At 42.3% G+C, this 19,728-nt stretch overlaps 2 protein-coding genes across 4 annotated transcripts in view; one reads left to right on the top strand and one right to left on the bottom strand.

Moving 5' to 3' along the window:
• LRRC17 (leucine rich repeat containing 17) overlaps positions 1-8,233 on the top strand; it is a 45,045-nt gene extending 36,812 nt beyond the window's left edge. Inside the window, exons 3-4 of the mRNA XM_073652273.1 lie at positions 130-285; positions 7,115-8,233. Coding sequence (XP_073508374.1) covers positions 130-285; positions 7,115-7,518 — 560 coding nt within the window. The 3' untranslated portion in view covers positions 7,519-8,233. The remainder of the gene's footprint in view (positions 1-129; positions 286-7,114) is intronic.
• FBXL13 (F-box and leucine rich repeat protein 13) overlaps positions 1-19,728 on the bottom strand; it is a 277,666-nt gene that overhangs the window by 131,135 nt on the left and 126,803 nt on the right. For all 3 annotated transcript variants that reach the window (XM_073652270.1, XM_073652271.1, XM_073652269.1), the window contains exons 8-9: positions 12,853-12,948; positions 10,730-10,865 (exon numbers count right to left, since the gene is read on the bottom strand). In XM_073652270.1, coding sequence (XP_073508371.1) covers positions 10,730-10,865; positions 12,853-12,948 — 232 coding nt within the window. The remainder of the gene's footprint in view (positions 1-10,729; positions 10,866-12,852; positions 12,949-19,728) is intronic.

Here is a 19,728-nt window from a genome sequence, read left to right as displayed (position 1 = left end):
CCCTTTAATTCTTGGGATTGCTTCAGTGAGAATGGTTTATGCATTACTGAATCATACAGTAAGACAATCACAGCTGTGTTAAGGTGATATTGATAAAACCACAAGCAATGATTATTTTTACTCTTTTAGAGTTACAGCAAGTTCCAACTGACATTTCTCCAGACATCATAAAACTGGATCTCTCCAGCAATAAAATCAGACGGCTGCAAGCAAATCAATTTAAAGATGTTCAAAATCTTGAGATTTTAAACCTGAGCAATAATGGGATAGAATTTATAGACCCAGGTAAGTGCAAATTAGAAAACAAAAATGAAATTTTAATGCACTCTATAGTCAGCAGAATAGATTTGGTCTTTTTTTTTAAAGATGAGGTTGACAGTTCAATAGTACTTAAAGGGTACTTATCATTTTACATATGTTTATATGTTATTTCCACCTTTAAACCATTAAATCATGGGGGCTTGGGTCTTGCGACCCCACCAATCACTGAAAAGACTGTTCACAGTTGTTCATTTCTGCACAAAATGTAGCATAAATTTGAGAGGTCGCTCCCCTGAGGGTGGTTTATCCATATTTTCAAGCTAGAAAAGTAGGGTGCAACAATCGTGACCGGAAGGGGGTGAGACCGTGATCAAGCCCATGAAGGAAGAGGATCCCCTGATGCTAGTACTATTTGCAGCTGGATCTGCATCCTTGGATGTACATTCAATTGAAATGTATTGCAGAGTAGAGAGCAACTGGATCCGTGCACCACTGTACCTACACAAGTTACTGGACTATCAGAGGCCAGCAGCTGATGTCTGCTTGCTCATCGCAGGTGGTGCATGATGTCATTGCATTGTGCCGCCCTACCAGCCTCCGCAGGCTGAGGAGGGGGACACTGTTGTGAGAGATGACTTGTGAGAAGAATCTGTTTTCTTGTTTATTTTTATGTCTGTGAAGAATACCAGCATGGGGGACATTAGTATGGTATTCGGTCCAGAATGGGAATATTATTAGTATATAGGGACAATTGGAGAACATTATTATTACATGGGGTCAATTGCGTTCCATTATTATTAAATGGTACAAATTGAGGAATATTATTACAATATTTGGCCAATTGGGGGTCATTATAACTGTATGGGGCCATGATGGGGGACACTATTACTCCACAATGAGAGTCATTAATAATATTTCCCATTGTGACCCATAGTGGACTAGCCGATGCAGGGAAAGCAGTTACAATTAAACTTAGTATTTAAACATGTACATTCAGAATTCAGTGCTAATACAGACATCATTTAAGAGAGTATCAGGATGCCGATAAAGTACTCCTAATACCTTCTAGTGGTAAATCCTGATCACAGGTTTCCTTTAATTATTAATATATGGACCCACCATTTGGGATATTCCAACTGTATTGAGGCAAAAAAAAGTGGACGCTACTACTGTATTGAAGCAGAAAAAGTGTACGTTACTACTGTATCCCCCTACACTGGGTATAAGAACACAGAGAGGTATAAGAACACTTCGAAGTTTAGCAGAAGAGAACAGCTCCAGGAAGAGATCCAGTGAGGCACTGTCTGCGCAGAATGAGTGACGGGGGAGGGGAGATCTTCGCAGTTACCACATATGACTCAAGAGAACTGTAAAGTTTTCCATTTTCACTCTCAGATTTCAATCCACATTAAGCAATACTGTTTTCTACCAAAGTATGATGATGTTTAATTGTTTCAATTTCCCTCTTTTTCAATTTGGCTTTTCTCTGGAAGTAGTAAAAGTTTATTATGTACAGTCCTATCTAAAATTAAAGGGGTTTTCCCTACTTTAAAACTTTTTTTTGATTTCTCCACCCTTAGCTCATATACAAAAAAAGACCTCAACTGTTCAAAAACAATTAGAGTAGGGTATTTATAGCTTACTGACAGATTTCCATGAGGCAAATAACCCTAACTAAAGATTCTATATGATTAATATATAACTTTAATTTATCAACTTAAAAAATATTGTGCAGTTTAAAACCACAATATTTGTGTTGGTCACTATATAATCTTTTTGTTAGTCCTAAATTATCAATTTGCTTCTGATGGGAGGAATCATTGTGCTGACCCCTTTAAGGGTTCATTATTTCTTAGTGATTTTGTCTACCGGAAGACGTCTCATCCTGGTTCGGTGATATTCCACTTATAATACTTCAAATATCCCCTCTATTTGAGTGGGACTAAATGATACTGTTACTAATACCTAATTAATTATTAGCACTGACACTGATTGCCAGTACACAGTTCAGTCTTGTATTCACGCATCAATGAACAATTCAGTCCCAATATTTAATATGGGGTAAATTAACTGATTCCCACCACTAGCTAAGTTTCTCCCTAATCAAACGATAGACTATTCAAGTCATTGATTGATTCTAATATCTCTTTGCATAGTGTGGCAGCGGACAGAAGAAACCTGTACTCACCTCCCAAATCAGAGACACTCCTCCGCACTGACTTGCATTTCCCATGCAGGTCACATGATGTAAACAATGTAATTCATTTTGGGACAGAATTTGAAGGCCGCAGGACTATTAGCAGCTGCTGATTGGCTGCAGCCGTCACTTCACATTATTTCAGGAGTCCAGCGAGGAACACAGAAGTCAGTGCAAAAGGGGTGGCATTGTTCCAGGAGGAGAGTGCTGATTTTGTTTTAAATTCTCCATCCTGGGTCCATTCACAATCAATTTTAATGTAGAGGAAACTCCTATAATGGCATAACTCATGGAGAATTAGCTAAAATCAATATTTTACAAAAAGCATTCAAGCAGGCAGTGATAATTTGGATATAACAGGATAAACTGTATTTTCCCACTGAGGGAAATTAGAGGGAATCTGTCAGGTGATTTTTGTGTAGTATCCTAATAGTATCCTGAAATAGCGCTTGGGTAGCCCATTCAGGATACGTAACTTTTATTTCTCTACGTGGCCCCGTTGTGTTCCTGTAAGCCCCAGAGAAATTTGTTGTCTTGTGCTGGCAAGTCAAGCATATGTAAATTACACATGAATATTCACCCTTTCCCCCGCCCATAATCCCTCCCACCCTCTGCACTGAAGTCACAGATTCAGTCAGACTGCCGTATGCCCAAGAATCACATCGTAATCCTCTGACTGGCCGTCTGCTCTCCTGACCTGAAAGTGACAGCTGCATAGAAATACCTGCTGTCACGCTCATGTCAGGAGAGCAGATGGCCAGTCCGAGTATTTCGATGCGATCCTCTGGCGAGTAACTCAGCAGTCTGACTGAATCAGGGAAAGGGTGAATATTCATTTCGCATTTACATGCTCGCTGGCAAGTCAAGCATATGTAAATGCAATAGGAATATTCACCCCTTCGCCGCCCCACTCATAATCCCGCCCATCCCTCCCGGCTGGCGTCACTGATTGGATGCAGTCAGACTGCATTGTTACTCGCCTGAGGATCGCATTGCAATCCTCGGACTGGCCGTCTGCTTTCCTGACATGAGCGTGACAGCATGTATTTCTATGCAGCTCTGACGCCCAGGTCAGGAGAGCAGACGGCCAGTAAGAGGATTGAGATGTGATCCTTTTGCATATGGCAGTCTGACTGAAGCAGTCACATCAGTGCAGAGGGATGGGTGGGATTATGGGTGGGGGAAGGGGTGAATATTCATTTGCAATTTACATATGCTTTACTTGCCGGTGCGTGACAATAAATTTGTCTGAGGCTTACAGGAACACAACGGGGCCACGTAGAGAAATAATAGTTACGTATCCTGAATGGGCTGCCCAAGTCCTATTTCAGGATACTATTAGGATACTACACAAAAAGGACCTGACTGATTCCCTTTAAAAGATATGTAAGCCTTCAAGGACTTTTTTTTTATTTAAAGGGAACTTGCCATAAAGTTTTCCCATGCTATCCACTTGCTAATGCTTTGAACTTCTTTCAATACATGCCCTCATATGATTATTATAGCTGAGTAAAGCATCTAAAAATTATTTTAAATGTGAATGTGCTGTATGGAAATCATAACAGAGCGGTAAATTAGGTTGCATTTCGACTAGACACACAAGTTAATTGAGAGAGGCCGCGCACGGCTAGCTGGAATGTGACCAGGAATATGTATATCGCATACCTGGGGTCACATGACCGCTCGGTTTCGCCGCCAGTTCCAGAGAATCCAGTGCGCGCTCTGAGGATTCACAAGTCTGCAGTCACATAGAGTGACTGCAGACTTTCGTGATAAACCTGGAAAACCCCTTTAAGTTAGTTGAATGCATTTATACAAAGAGCACATGTAAAGATATTTTAAAAATAAAACTAGTATCATGTCTGATATACGAAGGATAAGCAGCTCCTTTGAGAGGCATTTAATGATGATGCTCGCCATCATGATGAGATTTGTTCATTTTATATAAGTGTTTGAGAAATTTCAGTAATTAAAGGGATTGTCTGATGAAAACAAATTATCATTGGATAGGTGATAACTTGTCGATTGTTGGGGCTCTGACCACTGGGACCCACACTGACCCGTTAGAATGGAATGGAAGTGCACATTCTCGACATGCCGCTCCACTGGTTACTCATGGGCTGCCGAGTGCTGCGCTCAGCTTTTTCTAGCACCCCTATAGTGAATGAATGGAGACAATGTTGGACGTCTCTCCTGCCACTTCGTTTTGTACTGGGGACAAAAATTTCCTGTCGGGGATTAAAATTCCCCATTTTGCCAATCTGTGCGGGCCCCAGTGGTCAAACATCAATCGCAATCAACTAGTTACAGGTGCATCTCACTAAATTAGAATCATCAAAAAGTTAATTTATTTCAGTTTTTCAATACAAAAAGTGAAACTCATATATTATATAGAGTCATTACAAACAGAGTGATCTATTTCAAGTGTTTATTTCTGTTAATGCTGATGATTATGGCTTACAGACAATGAAAACACAAAAGTCATTATCTCAGTAAATTAGAATACTTTATAACAGCTTGAAAAATGATTTTAAGATCCGAAATGTTGGCCTACTGGTATGTTCAGTAAATGCACTCAATACTTGGTCGGGGCTCCTTTTGCATCAATTATTGCATCAATGTGGTGTGGCATGGAGGCGATCAGCCTGTGGCACTGCTGAGGTGTTATGGAAGCCCAGGTTGCTTTGATAGCAGCCTTCAGCTCGTCTGCATTGTTGGGTCTGGTGTCTCTCATCTTCCTCTTGACATTAACCCCATAGATTCTCTATGGGGTTAAGGTTATTCAAGTTTGCTGGCCAATCAAGCACAGTGATACTGTTGTTTTTAAACCAGGTATTGGTACTTTTGGCAGTGTGGACAGGTGCCAAGTCTTGCTAGAGAATGACATTTCCATCTTCTAAAAGCTTGTCGGCAGAGGGAAGCATGAAGTCCTCTAAAATTTCAGTGGACCTACACCAGCAGATGACATGGCTCCCCAAACCATCACTGATTGTGGAAACTTCACACTAGACCTCAAGCAGCTTGGATTGTGTGCCTCTCCACTCTTCCTCCAGTGTGTGTCAATGACTGCCTTCTGGACATCTGTCAAGTCAGCAGTCTTCCTCATGATTGTGGAGTCTACTGAAACAGATTAAGGGACCTTTTTAAGTGCTTAGGAAGCCTTTGCAGGTGTTTTTTGTTAATTATTTTAATTTACTGAGATAATGACTTTTGTGTTTTCATTGGCAGTAAGCCATAATTATCGACATTAACAGAAATAAACACTTGCAACAGATCACTCTGTAATGACTCTATATAATATATGAGTTTCACTTTTTGTATTGAAGAACTGAAATAAATTAACTTTTTGATGATATTTTAATTTAGTGAGATGCACCTGTAGGTAATAACTTGTTTTCACCAGACAGCCCCTTTAAAGGTAACCTATCATGTCCAAAAACACTATGTACCGTATATATACCGTATTTTTCGGACCATAAGACGCACTTTTTTACCACAAAATTGGGAGGAAAATGGGGGGTGCATCTTATGGTCTGAAAGTTACTTTACCGGATAGTTGCGGTGGTGGTAGAGCGGGATCGCAGGGCCCTCCCTCCTTCAGAAACGCGGTGGCGGCAGCAGCAGCGGTGAGATGCTGTTGGCAGCGAAGCGGAGAGGCTGGGGCCGGGGCCGGGACCTGTACCTGGCTGAGGCTGAGGCCGGTGTCGGGCTGTAAGCGGCATCGGGCGGTGAAGCAGAGCGGCCTGCGTGGCTTACCGGTGTGTGCGGCCATCTTACTGAGGCTGCAATCTACAGGAAAATGGCCGCCCAAGCCGACGCATGCGCAGACCGGGAGCTCCGGCGGCCATTTTCCTGTAGATCACAGCTTTAGGAAGATGGCCGCAGCCACCGGAAACCCACACACGCTGCTCTGCCTCACCGCCTGACGCCGCTCACAAGCTCGGTACCAGTCCCAGCCCTGCACAGGTCCCGGCCCCAGCCTTGCACAGGCACCAGGCCCTGCACATGCACCTGGCCAGGCTAAGAGCCCTAGCCCTGCACAGACCCCCAGCCATGCACAGGCCCCTGGCCAGGCTAAGGGCCCCAGCCCTGCACAGGCACCAGGCCAGGCTAAGGGTGCCAACCCTGCACAGGCACACAGCCCTGCACAGGAGCCAGCCAGGCTAAGGGCCCCAGCCAGGCACAGGTCCGACAGCATCTCAACTCTTCTGCTGCAGCCGCCGGGTTCCTGATGGAGGGAACAGAGAGCCCTGCGATCCTGCTCCACCACCACCGCAACTCCCTGCTGCTGGAGCACCTGCTTCTTGCATCCAGGGTCTGCAGCATTCCTCCACTGTTAGTGAAGAGTAGCCTGTCAATCAAAGTGCAGGGGAGTAATTAGATTAGAGCATGCTCACTGTGTAGAAAGCATTGACTTTAGCAACCCCATGGTACATCCCAATGAATTGAAGCTAGCAGATGTAATGAGAATAAAACTTCATTGTTTCATAGCTGCTTATCCAGTAAACAGCATTGTAAAACAATTGACCTGCAGATTACCCCTTTATCTGCAGGTAACCAGAAATTCTGGACATGACAGATTTCCATTAAGGAATGTATAATTCACCATGTATATTAATATTAACCAGATTCCCTTTTTATATGTCTTATTTATAGCTGCCTTCTCAGGTCTTCTAAATCTCCATGAATTAGACTTGTCAGAAAACAAGCTCTTCAATTTCCAATATGGTGTCTTGGAAGATTTGTACTTTTTGAGAAGGCTATGGCTTAGAGACAACCCCTGGCGGTGTGACTACAACATTCATTACTTGTTCTACTGGCTAAAGCATCATTACAATGTCAATTACAATGGCTTGGAATGTAAGGAGCCACAAGAGTACAAAGGATGGTTTGTCGGGAAGTATGTTAGGAGTTACTATGAGGAATGTCCAAAGGAGAAATTCCAGATTCATGCAGGGATGGAGGAAGAGGAGTGGGAGAAGATTGAAGGAGACAAGAAACATTCTACTCAAATTGAGTCAGGAAAAACACGTGGTGTCCTGTTAACAGTATTAACTTAACAGCAACTTTATTACATAATTTTGATGATCCAATTTTTTGTTAAATTCTGCAAAGACTTTTCTATAAAGATTATTGCAGCATAAAATGTATGATTTCGGTGTAAGAAGATATTAAAATAGGATCTACAGAAAAACAAAACTAAGCATTAGGCTAGGGCTAAACTGTGCCTCAAAGAAGATAAAACTATGAAATGATTATGTGCTTTACCTATCTAGGACCACCCAAATAAATATTAGATTGTATATGTACTGTTACTGATGCCTTGCTTGTATTATCTAAGTTGGTGTACCTTCCTGATCACTAGATCCATAAGGGAATCTGCCCCGGGGTTAAAATTAACTTGTCATTTCTGTGCCCTCAATTGAAAGGGAATCTGTCATGTTGAAAGTGGTATCTGATCAGAATGTTATAGAGGAGAATGCACTGATCAGATTGATATCCATTTTTTGCAAAAAAAAAAAAATAGGTTCAGTAAAATGTACATTTTCTTCATTGCATTCCCTATTGTTAGCATGCATATGCCTCCAGTGGGCTGTTCTGTTCAGTGATTGACAGTCTTCTCTGTATTTGTCAAGAATAATTTATTGGTTTTGAAAAAATATGGAAATAGGTTAGGGATTACAAACACAAAGGAGACAAATGAAGATACAAAATGATTAATATACAGGCATCTGAAATCTAATAGTTCCTAAACAGCAGTAACTTTTAACATACGACTGAGATAAAAATGTGGAAAGAGGGGATGAAATTCAAGGGGATAAAACAAGTAAAGCGCCTGTTAGTAACATTCTATAGGCAATTTGGTTAAAACTAACTGAACTGTTTGAGCATGTAGTACAGAAACTAGATAAGTGTATAAAATAGCTATTTTACCATTTTAATAGTGAGCAGGTTCAGATTTTATTAAAATGAGTTTTCTAAATGTCAAGGGATTATTGGAGATGGGAAGCACTTGTTCCAAACAAACATTTTTAGATTTATTGTAGTTATTTTCTCTGCGTAAATAATTGAGTTAATAGATATTACGAGAGGAAATTCTCTCTACAATATCAGAGATCTTAGCCCGTACTGATTTTTACAGTCCTTCTTCTATGACTGTGCATGCAAAGATAACTGTTAATCACTGAGTAGGACCGAATACTGGAAGCGTATTATATTCATTGAAATCCCTGGCGTTTTATACATGTAAGTTATACTGAATCTTTTCCTACAAACTTATAAATCATTCTGCTCAGCATCTCCTTCTCTAGACCATGCTGTCCATAGATTGGACTGCATGTAAAACTTGACAAGTTCTCTTTAATGGCCTAGAGCTTAAACCTGGCTGTACACTTTAGATGTAGATTGTCCAAATCTGCCAATTTCAGTGTGACCAGCCAACCATCTAAAGTCCTCCTGATTCTCCTTTGACAGAAGATGTCAGGAGAGATGGAATTGGGTAACCAACCAATCTTTTTTTACTCAGGGAGATAAGCTGTCACTAGTAATAAGCCCCACTCCCTACTGAGAACATCTGCATGCTCTACTGTGCCAATCATGCATGGGCATGGGAGGGCCAGGGGAGAACAAGTGTACGGACAACAGCAATGTGATGTCTATGGCCAACCTAGCACATGAGTAATATCAGACAGACAGGTTGGTATTGATTTCATCCACACAAACATTTTTTTTCTTACTGACATCTACAAAATAAACCTATATGTACATAATACCTAATACCTCAGAAATTCTCATCTACTATAGATGAATAAAATGCAGCTCATAAAACACATCATTCAGCTATAAGATCTTCTTCCATTTGAATGGAGCCTTTGAGTGAAGATGCACAGAAGCAGTGGGGTAAGATGCTGTCAAACACCTTATATGCCAGGCATTATGGTAGAAATCAAGGCACTGGCCTAGAAATCAAAGAAATCCTTTTTTTCTGAGAATGGATACTTGAGGCTGTCCAACATCTCCCATTACAATTAGAGTGGTAAATCTTGCTGGCAGGATCTTTAGAGAGAAATCCAATGTTTATGGGTAGCCTATACCTTACCGTATTGGTCGTGCCATCTGTTCGCTGGTATTTTTAACATTTGCAACCTAACTATTTAATCTTTGTTTTACAAGACAGCTATGACAGTTTCCAGAGGTTGTGTACACACATTAAATCACATATGTCAGTATTTGAGGGAAGGAACAATAAAATCCTACAGATATTTAAAGAATCAATACTTTATTACAGTAATTGTATATATAGTAATAAAATGTGTATATGGGATTGTTAGCTCTGTAATATACAGTTTTCCATGCTGTAAACTTTGCAAGAACACAAACCAGTGTCATGTAGTGAAACAGGACATTACATTCCGGCATATGTATTAAATGTTTTGCTCTGTATTATCAGCAATACCAGCATTTTTATGACTTTTAATAAAACCATATCTTTTTTTTCTATCAAATTACTGTACTTTTTCTTTTATTTTCTGACATAGTAATATAAAATCGCCATTTTCAGATTCTATAAAATCATTATGAAACTTGGGCCTAAAAAAATTTGCAACTTTATTTTATGACTTTCAAAGCTTTTTACGTCAGCTTTCTGCCTTAAAAGCTTTGATGAATCGGGGCCATAGTGTATATTTTAATATATGAGCATATTTGAAATCTCCAATTTTTGAGTGGCAGATATGTATTTGCTGAAGGTTTTTTTAATGAAACCACAATATTGATCTCTAGGATAAATTATAAGTAGCAGATTGGCTGCCCAAGACAATGAGCTGTTTGTAGGGACCACAACGATCAAGTGATCTCTACAACCTATTGTTGAAATTAGTCCATGTACTGTACATAGAAGCTGTACAATTAGTTGCCGCTCTACTGGTTATTGCTTAATCGTTCCCTTCACTCCAATGGGACAACGTTGGAATACCCAACAGATGAGCGACTATACTTACAGGTAACTGAGCATTGATGTGACTGCAGGGCTCACACAAAGGTTAAAGCCCCTTCGAACAAGTGACAGAGGTGACTCCCACCAATCTATTGTGATCCTTAAAAACCTCTTTGAGGATAATTATACACAAGAGTAATAATAAAAGTACTGCAATAATACAGAGTACAATACTTCCATTGTAAATTCTCTATCAGTTCACAAATAATTTATGGCTTTTTACACTTATGTTTTTGTAACATTTCTAAAAATGGTAAGATAAAAAGTTCTCATACCAATGCCTTTATAGGTAGACCAGTGCAGAGTGGAACACCTGCGGAGATTCAAACGTATGACGTATGGACGACACTTCCGTAGGATGTTGATTACAAATTTGTCTTGAATGTGATGCCTTACTGAAGAGAAATCGATCTACAAATAAATAAAACCAAAGACTCAACTATGTTTAATATCTTTATTACGAGGGGGAGTTTTTTTAATATTTCGCAAGTACTTTAATTGCCTGCAGGTTGATGGGGTTCTGGGTATATAAAGCACCACTGATCGCTTAAAAGACCCCCGAGAAGTCTGCAGCACAAGTGACAGGAGCGCACTGTTCCTGCCTGAGCACACGGATTCAATAGAAAGAGCCTAATCTTTCTACTGAATCCATACTCTACTCCGTGTGCCTACAAAATGTATAAAACTGCTGGAAGTTGAGTTACTCTTTAAGTTTGAGGAAAATAGTGTGTGTGGGGGAAATTTAAGCTTATACATTTTTGGGGAGAGTGGGTTTAATTATTTTCTTATGCTTTTTATCAATCTTCAATCTGTGATCACTTGATTGCATATGCGATATACTTAAATACTGCAGAATTGCAGTCTATTGTACAACTACAGAAAGGGCGTCAAAGAAGCGATATTATGACAGAAGCATTTAGAAGACATGTGGTTGCCATGTAAAAACATCAGAACACCTGCAATAGCAATACATGGGGGGCTGCTGGGCTCTGGAGTTATAGCTGCCATGTTGGAGGCCCTTTAAATTAAACTATCATGCTTGACAGCAGCATTTAAAGGGTTAAACTGTTGCAATCAAAACTAAGTGTAACATAGCCAGCACCATGTATGGGATTAAATTTTGTAAATATTTATTTTTATTGTTCAATTGCTTCCTAAATACAAAGTTAAGCAACTTTATAACTAGTTCTACCATTTTGTTGCTGCAGTGTCTGTAAGTCTTTTATGTAGCTGTGTACTTTTGTAAACATGTTACAAATCTATCAAAGCTGTTCCTGGCTCTGGTGGCTGTCTTTGCTCTCCTCCTCCCTTCTTTCAGTGTTAGAAATAGAAGTGGAGGGTGGAGCGTTGCAAACAGATTTCTACAGCATGGAAATAGGGAAATGGGATAAAATATATCAAGGAGGGCAGCAAAAACAGGCTATAGAAATGGAGAACAGCAAATGAAAAAGGAAATAAGTGCAGAATTGACAATAGAAACTGTGCTTATATATGAGCAGTTCAGACAGCAGCACCTTGGATACAAGCAGAGCCTTCACCCAGCCTATATTACTGGGAGAGACACTCCTACAAAAGAGAAAGCTGTAACGGCATATCAGGGTTCTGAAAATGAATAAAAGCCTGCAATTTTACTACAAAAAGTAACCAAAATTAAAAAAATAAAGAATTCCATGTCATAGGTGTCTACAGCCTTTAAAGAGGCCCGGTTAGCCCCCCAAACATGTCTGTTTCAACCAATACATGCAATCTTCCTGAAATAATTCTACAGCATTTTCTATAGTGAAATTATCCCCTATTATTCCTCTTGGAAATTTATACAATAATTGACAAATGACTGTGCTACCACTGACCTGGTCAATAGGGTGTGTGACAATTCCCAATAGTGTAAGAATGTATAAAGATATGCCTTATTGACAAACCATAAGATAACACTCATTTGTCAATTTATTTATAGGTTAAGTAAGAAAAACGCTACTAGAATTGGATAAAACTGATCCTAAAAATTAGGGTACGTATTCAGAAACTAGAAATGATTAATTTTAATAGCACTGCAGTATCTTCTGTATCTAAGTTCATAGAACTTCTAATAAAGTCTTAAATTCTACACATTTAATATTTCTGTACTTTGAGGAATTAGATGATTAACTGCCCTAACACAATGCCAATAAATTCCTCCCTTTTAACAGTTAGTTGATGTAAAGTAACTTTTCATATTGGGAAAAGTTTCTAAGGTTTGGTGGCCACAAGGATTGTCATTAGTTGGGGCCACAAGCTGAAAGACAATAAATGGACTGTCCTATTTGTTCGGCTACATAATATATATTATCTCATAAAGCAGATATTTCTTACTTTGTTCCCTTTCATTTATATAATATGCTATAAATAGCAATAGACTTACACTATTCCAGAGTGAACTATTTTGAGTTATTATCTTCCAAGATCTGCAAACTTGAGCACTCCTTGCTAGATCTACCAAATCCATGAAGCCAAATATCTGGAGGAAAACACAGCAAAGCCTATTATGACAGCATATGGAAAATATAAAAGATGAAAAATGGGAAAAACAAATCTAGCACAGTGTTTGTAACCACAATATAACTATGTAGTGTGTTATGGAAACGTGTTTTCAAGAGGCAGTCAGAAAACTTCACAAGTAATGAAGTAATATTTATTCTATAATGTATACTGTGCAAGACACAATTATAAGAGTTTTTAAGAAAAAGAAACATTGTAAACATAATCTATAAGCATGATTTTGACCTTTTCAACTTACAAGTGTTACACGAAATGACTTCAAATGTGTGTGCCAGAATGTAATGTCTTTATGTCATATACACGTTCAAGGGCAAATGTAATAGGCATTTTGGAGCTCCTGAATCCATCAGTCATGCACTGTTCCCTCCGGCCGTGTGACAGGCATAACACACTATATCAGTTTTGCCCAGAGGGATGTTTAATTCTTTATAACAAATCAAAAATTCTCCAGCCAACTCTTGATTAAAATATTTCAAAAACTTTTCTTCTATATCGTAAAAATTGGCATTCACAATAATTGCAAACATGATGTAGTTTCCTACGCGTTTCAGACTAAAAAAACCCCATTAAATATGAATGTCTTTGACCACAAAAGGCAGAAGTGACATTTCCAAAAAGGACCATAGTATATTATGAACACTTATTTATCCTGCATGGTTAACACTGTGTGAACCTGTAACTGTAGAGATACTGGAAGGAAAGTATATCTTACTCAGCAAAATGAGTTTTCACTCCCTCCAGTACAAGTTTTCCCATTAAACCGAGCTATGTGAAGCTGCTAGGCTGATTGCCCTGCTATAAGGCTACAATTGCTTGCTGCACTTCTGCATGCAACTGAAGGCAACGCTTGCCGGGGTGATTATCTGCATGAATTTGCCTGTACTACCTCTGTGTTCCTGGAAGCTTGGCAATCATTTGCCCCTGTAGGTGGTCATGTCTTTCAGTCAAATTGCTGCGGCATTTCATGTCTAACCTAAAAGTCTGCATTGAATGCAAAATGGTTCAAAGAATTAGAGTAGGTATGTGGAATTCTAGGGGAAATCTGACCCACTGAATACAACATTGACTGAGGAACAGGCGAGAAAACCCCAAAGTATTTAGTCAGTGGCTTGACGGACAAAAATGTATTTCGCAAAACTGCTTTGCTCTGTGTACAAAGATAATAAAGCGGTTTGTGGCCCGTTCTGAATCTAATACATTGTGTTGTGTTGGAGCATAAGTTTTTCCTGCAAGAACCATTTAACCCAGAAGATGGTGAGCCATAAAATACTCTGCCTCAAGTTGTGAATAGGAGCAGATCGGCAGTACCCGTCCACCCAAAAAGTGGTGTTCCACTACATATTCTGTTCACAAACAGATACTGCTGATTGGTGAGGCTGCCAGATGATGGATCCCCACCAATCAGATATTGTTAGTCTATCCTTCAGCTACAGTACATCATCAATATCAAATTGGTGATGAACTCTTTTAAGTAGAAAATAGTGTCTATCCTTAAAGGGTTAATAATAAATTATACAACCTACCAGTATACCCAAGAAGAACCAACTTTATGCATGCAAATTAACTATTGACACTTGTACTAGCACAATGAGCTAACCTCCATAAATACGCAATGTGAAAAATCTAAGACTTTTGACCTGTAAGGAAACCAAAGAACTGAGGTCCTCCAGCTCTTGCTTGAAATTACACCTCCAAGCCTGCAGCTTTTACTGACATAACAGAGAATCATTTTTAAGGTGAAGACCATTCACATTAATTGAAACACAGTTTTTTCTATATCTGAGTCCTGGATGTGATATTAACATCTGGACGTTGGGGTTATCATGTGCCACAGAATCGCTGTAAAACATTAAAGAAGTTGTACACTACTTTATACTACCACCCCCCCCCCCCCAATGTATCCCCCTGGGGCCCCTAAGACTTTTTGTAAATACCTTCTGCTGTTGATAATGCCTGTGAGTGGCGCTATCGGTGGCTGCTCACAGGCATCACGTGACCCCCCGCTGACGTCATCCACCGTGCGCTTTCCCAATGAATGGGAAGAGGCAGAGCGCGCGGTGGATTCTGGGTGTGACGTGCGGGGTAACCCCGCCCACAGCCTGGCATCCACCGTGGAACCAGGAAGACCCCCGGCTGCTGCCAGCACTTGTCGTGACATCAGCGGATGTCAGAGCCAGCTGCAGCCGGGGGTCACGTGATGCCTGTGAGCGGCCAGTGATAGCGCCGATCACAGGCATTATCTGCAACATAAGGTATTTACAAGATGTCTTAGGGGGCCTGGGGGGATACATTGGGGGAGTAATATAAAGTAGTGGACAACCCCTTTAAGTCTGAATCTATCTTTATATAGCTGCAATCATGAGACAAAGAGTTCCAGTGTTTTATATATATATGGAGCCAGATGAGGCAAAACCTTGCTGCTGCTATGTTATTGAACAGCAAGAAATTAAGATCTTGAACTTCTAAGATGGGATTGTAGTTCTGCCAAGGTTCTAGTGTCAGTAAAGTACTGTAGCGTGCATTGTTTCAACATCGCAAAAAGCCACTGCCAAATTGATCTATTGAAGGCAGCCTTCCAATTACTTTCTATTCTATTTGTCATATATTTATGTAATTGACGTGCCCCATGGGCCGTGGGGTATGCGGTAGCCGGGCCAGTCGGTGCTGGGGGTGTCATGGTGGCGGTGACCCGGTCCGTGACCCAAGGGCGGTCAATTAAAGGGAAAGGTAGAAGGGTAATAAAGTTTTTATAGATAATGTTCGTGACGCCACCTGTGGTATGCGGCTATATGGGGCCGCTGCTGCAGTGCAGATTCTCTGGAGCTGATGGTGATGCAGCAGAGTTGGTTCAGCTCTCCACAGGCAGAGCTTAGCTCCAGGGCAGGATATAGTGATACTATAGGATAGATGTTGTTGGTGCGGTGTAGTGCAGGTGATGGCGCAGATAATGACCAGTCCACAGCTTAATGGCGGTTTCCTCTTATCTTTACTTGTGATTGTTAAGCAGACCGGGGCACGGGTACTAGCTGGTAGCAGAGGTCCGGGCGGCCTGGAAGCAAGTTGGGAATCCACCTCGCCAGGTGAAGTTGTAGGCCTTCCCTCTGCGTTAATCTCTTTCACCCTGCTGCTTGTAGCTATGCTGCGGCCCTCGTCCCTGAGTAAAACGTCTTTACCTCACTCGTATGGCAGGCAGCTCGGGCCTTCCTGGAGTGTCGCTCCCACGTGGCGGTGCTGGGCCCTATGGTGCTGCTGTGTCGCCGGGCGTCTGATGGGGCCAGGAGACCTGCAGTCTCCTGCCCTCTGGTTTCTGCTGCTGGGCCTTCAGCGCCCCACAACCTCGGACTCCGGTATCCGGTTCTTCTGCGCTTCCCTCTGGGGTGAGCTGCATTACAGCTCTACTCCCCAGGTCCTTCCTCGTCGCTGTCCTGTCTTCAACTCCTCTTCACTCACTCTTACTAACCCCGCCTCCAGATTCCAGTTGCTAAGGGGAGGAGTTCCCCTTTCTGGTCTGGAGCCAGGAAAGCGTTGTATGCTGGAAAACCTGATTAGGGGACCTCTCCTTGCTTCCAGGCATGGCATCACCCCTTGTGAGGGAGGCAATGCCACTGTGGCAACCGGACCCCTGGGGTGCCACATTCCCCCCTAGTTAAATTCAGTACTCCCGGACTGAGGATACCTTTTTGAATTAACAATTAACAACAATAACAATTCTCATTACAAATAGTTTACAAAGTCTCAAAAAGCAAAAATCACAAAAACCCAACAAAAATTGGTAGCAGTCACTGCGGCACTTAGTCTTTATGCCACAATCCGGGAATTGTCTTTTTCCGGATAACTGAAGTTTGGTTGGTGGGAGCCGCCTCAACCCACTTTGTGTATCGTCCCAGGGCGTGGCTTCAGGGCACTCTGTTGGTGGGCCTGCTTTTCGGCCACACCTGCGGTTTATTTTCAAGGCCAGTTATTAACTATATTCAACATTGTCCTGACCACACCTAGTCCTGTGGTCCAATTGTCCATAAATTTAACAACTATATACTTTACATTTTTATTCTCTTACACTTTAGTTCCTTCAGCGGGCAGGGAGCTGACCTCTAGTACTGCGGGTTGTCTACGCAGTACATTTGTTGCCACTGACTGGTCTCTAGTGTCTACCGCTGGTGTGGTGGGCTCAGTGTGGACTACACTATGGTTAGTCTGAGGTAACACCGGTAAGCTTGGTAGTCTTCTATGAACTCTTTGACTCACCATGGTATGACAGATTCACCGCTAGCAGAGGGTAGATTCTCCTGATCTGCTGCTGATGAAGCATCTGTTTCTGGGGCCGATTGGTCTTCCAGATGTTCTGGAGCCTCTGCAGCTTCCGGTGAGGTCGCTTGGAAAAAGGTCAGGACAGGTACCACGATTGCTCGGTTCACCTGCGTCCAAGACCGGGGAAATTCTCCAAGGACTGTTTGGACCGTTTCTTCCACCTTTTCTGTGGGCTGAGGGCTGTTTTGGTCTTCTTCTTTGTGTTTCAACTGATCAGGGCATATCTTCAAGTGGTCTCTTGAGACTGCCACTGAAGTTTCTCCTCCATCTTTACTGATGAGGCACACCTTGGTGTTATCGAAGTTTGAAGGTAAGACGGTGTATGGCTCAACCTCCCACTGGTCATCTAATTTGTGGACTCGTCTTTTCCTTTTGAGTACTTGTTCTCCAGGTGACAAGGGAACTGCAGGTGCGTGCTGATTGTAAGTTTTCTCCTGCCTCTGTCTCGCCTGGGACAAACTTTTCTCCACACATTCTTGCACCTTGCGGTATTGTTGCCGCTGCTCGGTATCCCAATCCGCATCTGGTGATGTCGTCTCTGGTGTTAAAACACCCATGTCTAAGTCAATGGGTAGCTTACCAGGTCTTGCTCTCATCAGGTAAGTGGGTGTACAGTTGGTGGAGTTCACCGGGATGTGGTTATATAGGTCCACCAAATATACGGCGGCGTCCTTATTTTCTTGCAGCCGTACAAGTTACAGAATTCCTGGAACACTTCTGCTTTGAAGGCTGGACCTTGGTTGGTAAGCACTCATTCAGGGTAACCGTGCGGGCGACAAAAGTGTTGTTGAAAGCTTTGGCTGCCGTCTGAGCTATCTGATCTTTCACTGGCACTACTACCAAGAACTGGGAGTAGTGGTCTACTATGGTGAGAGCGTAGACATAGCCTGACCGACTTGGGGCTAGCTTCACGTGGTCCAAGGCTACCAGTTCAAGTGGTTGTTTGGTGATTATGGGCTGCAGGGGAGCCCTCTGGCTATCACGGTCTTTCCATCTCAGGTTGCATGGACCACATTCTCGACACCATCTCTCGATTGCTTTCCTCATGCCAGGCCAGTAGAATCACTCACGTAACAAGGCTTCCAACTTCTTCCACCCGAAGTGTCCTGCTCCATCGTGGTACGCTTCTAAGACCATTGGCGCATCCCGCATCGGGACTACCACCTGCTAGCCAAGTTCATGTGTCCGGGAGTTGATGCTTCTCCGACACAGCTTTCCCTCGTAGATAAACAGCTTGCCCTTCTCCTTCTACAACTGTTATGTCTCCTGTGGAGCATCTGGATCAGGGTGCGAGTCAGATTGTGTCAGCAACTCCTTTACTAGGTGGACAGCTGGATTACTATCCTGCGTCTCTGCCCATCCATGGTGGGACAATGGGTTAAAAATGGCCTCTCTGTTGGCGGAGCGCTTGTCCCTCACACAGTGGGAGCACTGGGTCACCCCGTGACGATGGAAAGCGGGTATCTCTATCTCCTCCAGCTCTTCCGGGTCTTCTCCCTCATCTGGCAAGCTGGGCATCCTGGACAGTGCATCAGCATTAGTGTTTTTATGCCCCACCCGATACTTGATGGTAAACTCGTAGTTGGGCAATCGAGCCATCCATTGTTGCTCTAGGGCACCAAGCTTTGTAGTCTCCAGGTGCGTCAGTGGGTTGTTATGCATGAAGACTGTAAATCTGGAGGAGGTGAGGTAGTGTTTGAAGCGTTCTGTTACAGCCCAGACTATGGCTAAAAACTTTAACTTAAAGGAACTATAGTTGTCGGCTTCCTGCTGGCATAGGCAATCACTCTCTCTCTGTCCTGCTGTACCTGGGACAGCACCGCTCCCAATCCCACATTGCTGGCATTCGTATAGAGTGTAAAGGGTTGGCCATAGTCAGGTTAGGCCAGGACTTCGTCTCCAGTAAGAGCCACTTTCAGTCGAGTGAAGGATTCTTCTTCTGGTTTACCCCATTTGAACGGAGGATTCGGGTTCTTGGCCTTCTTGGACTGGCCCAGTAGGAGGTCCTGCATGGGTGCCGCTATCTTGGTGAAACCCTTGATGAATCTCCTGTAGTAGCCTACCAGCCCGAGGAACTGCCGCACTTCCTTGATAGTGGAGGGTCTTGGCCAGTCCTTGATCACAGTGTCTTTTTCAGGGTCTGGTGCTACATCTTCGGCGCTTACCACATGACCTAGGTACTGCACCTTGGGCTTTAACAGGTGGCACTTGGATGGCTTTACTTTCAGGCCATAACCAGATAGGGCTTCGAACACCTCGGCCAGGTGCTCCAGGTGGTCTTCATATGTCTTTGAGGAGACGATTACGTCGTCTAGGTACAGCAGGACGGTTTCGAAGTTTTTGTGTCCCAGGCAACACTCCATTAACCTCTGGAAGGTTCCTGGGGCGTTGCAGAGCCCGAATGGAATGCAGTTGAACTCACAGAGGCCCA

This window comes from Phyllobates terribilis, unplaced genomic scaffold, assembly GCF_046119375.1.
Source record: "Phyllobates terribilis strain yellow unplaced genomic scaffold, ASM4611937v1 Scaffold_11__3_contigs__length_659146591, whole genome shotgun sequence".
In the NCBI taxonomy this organism is placed as follows: domain Eukaryota; kingdom Metazoa; phylum Chordata; class Amphibia; order Anura; family Dendrobatidae; genus Phyllobates; species Phyllobates terribilis.
This window is presented reverse-complemented; position numbering and strand designations above follow the sequence as displayed.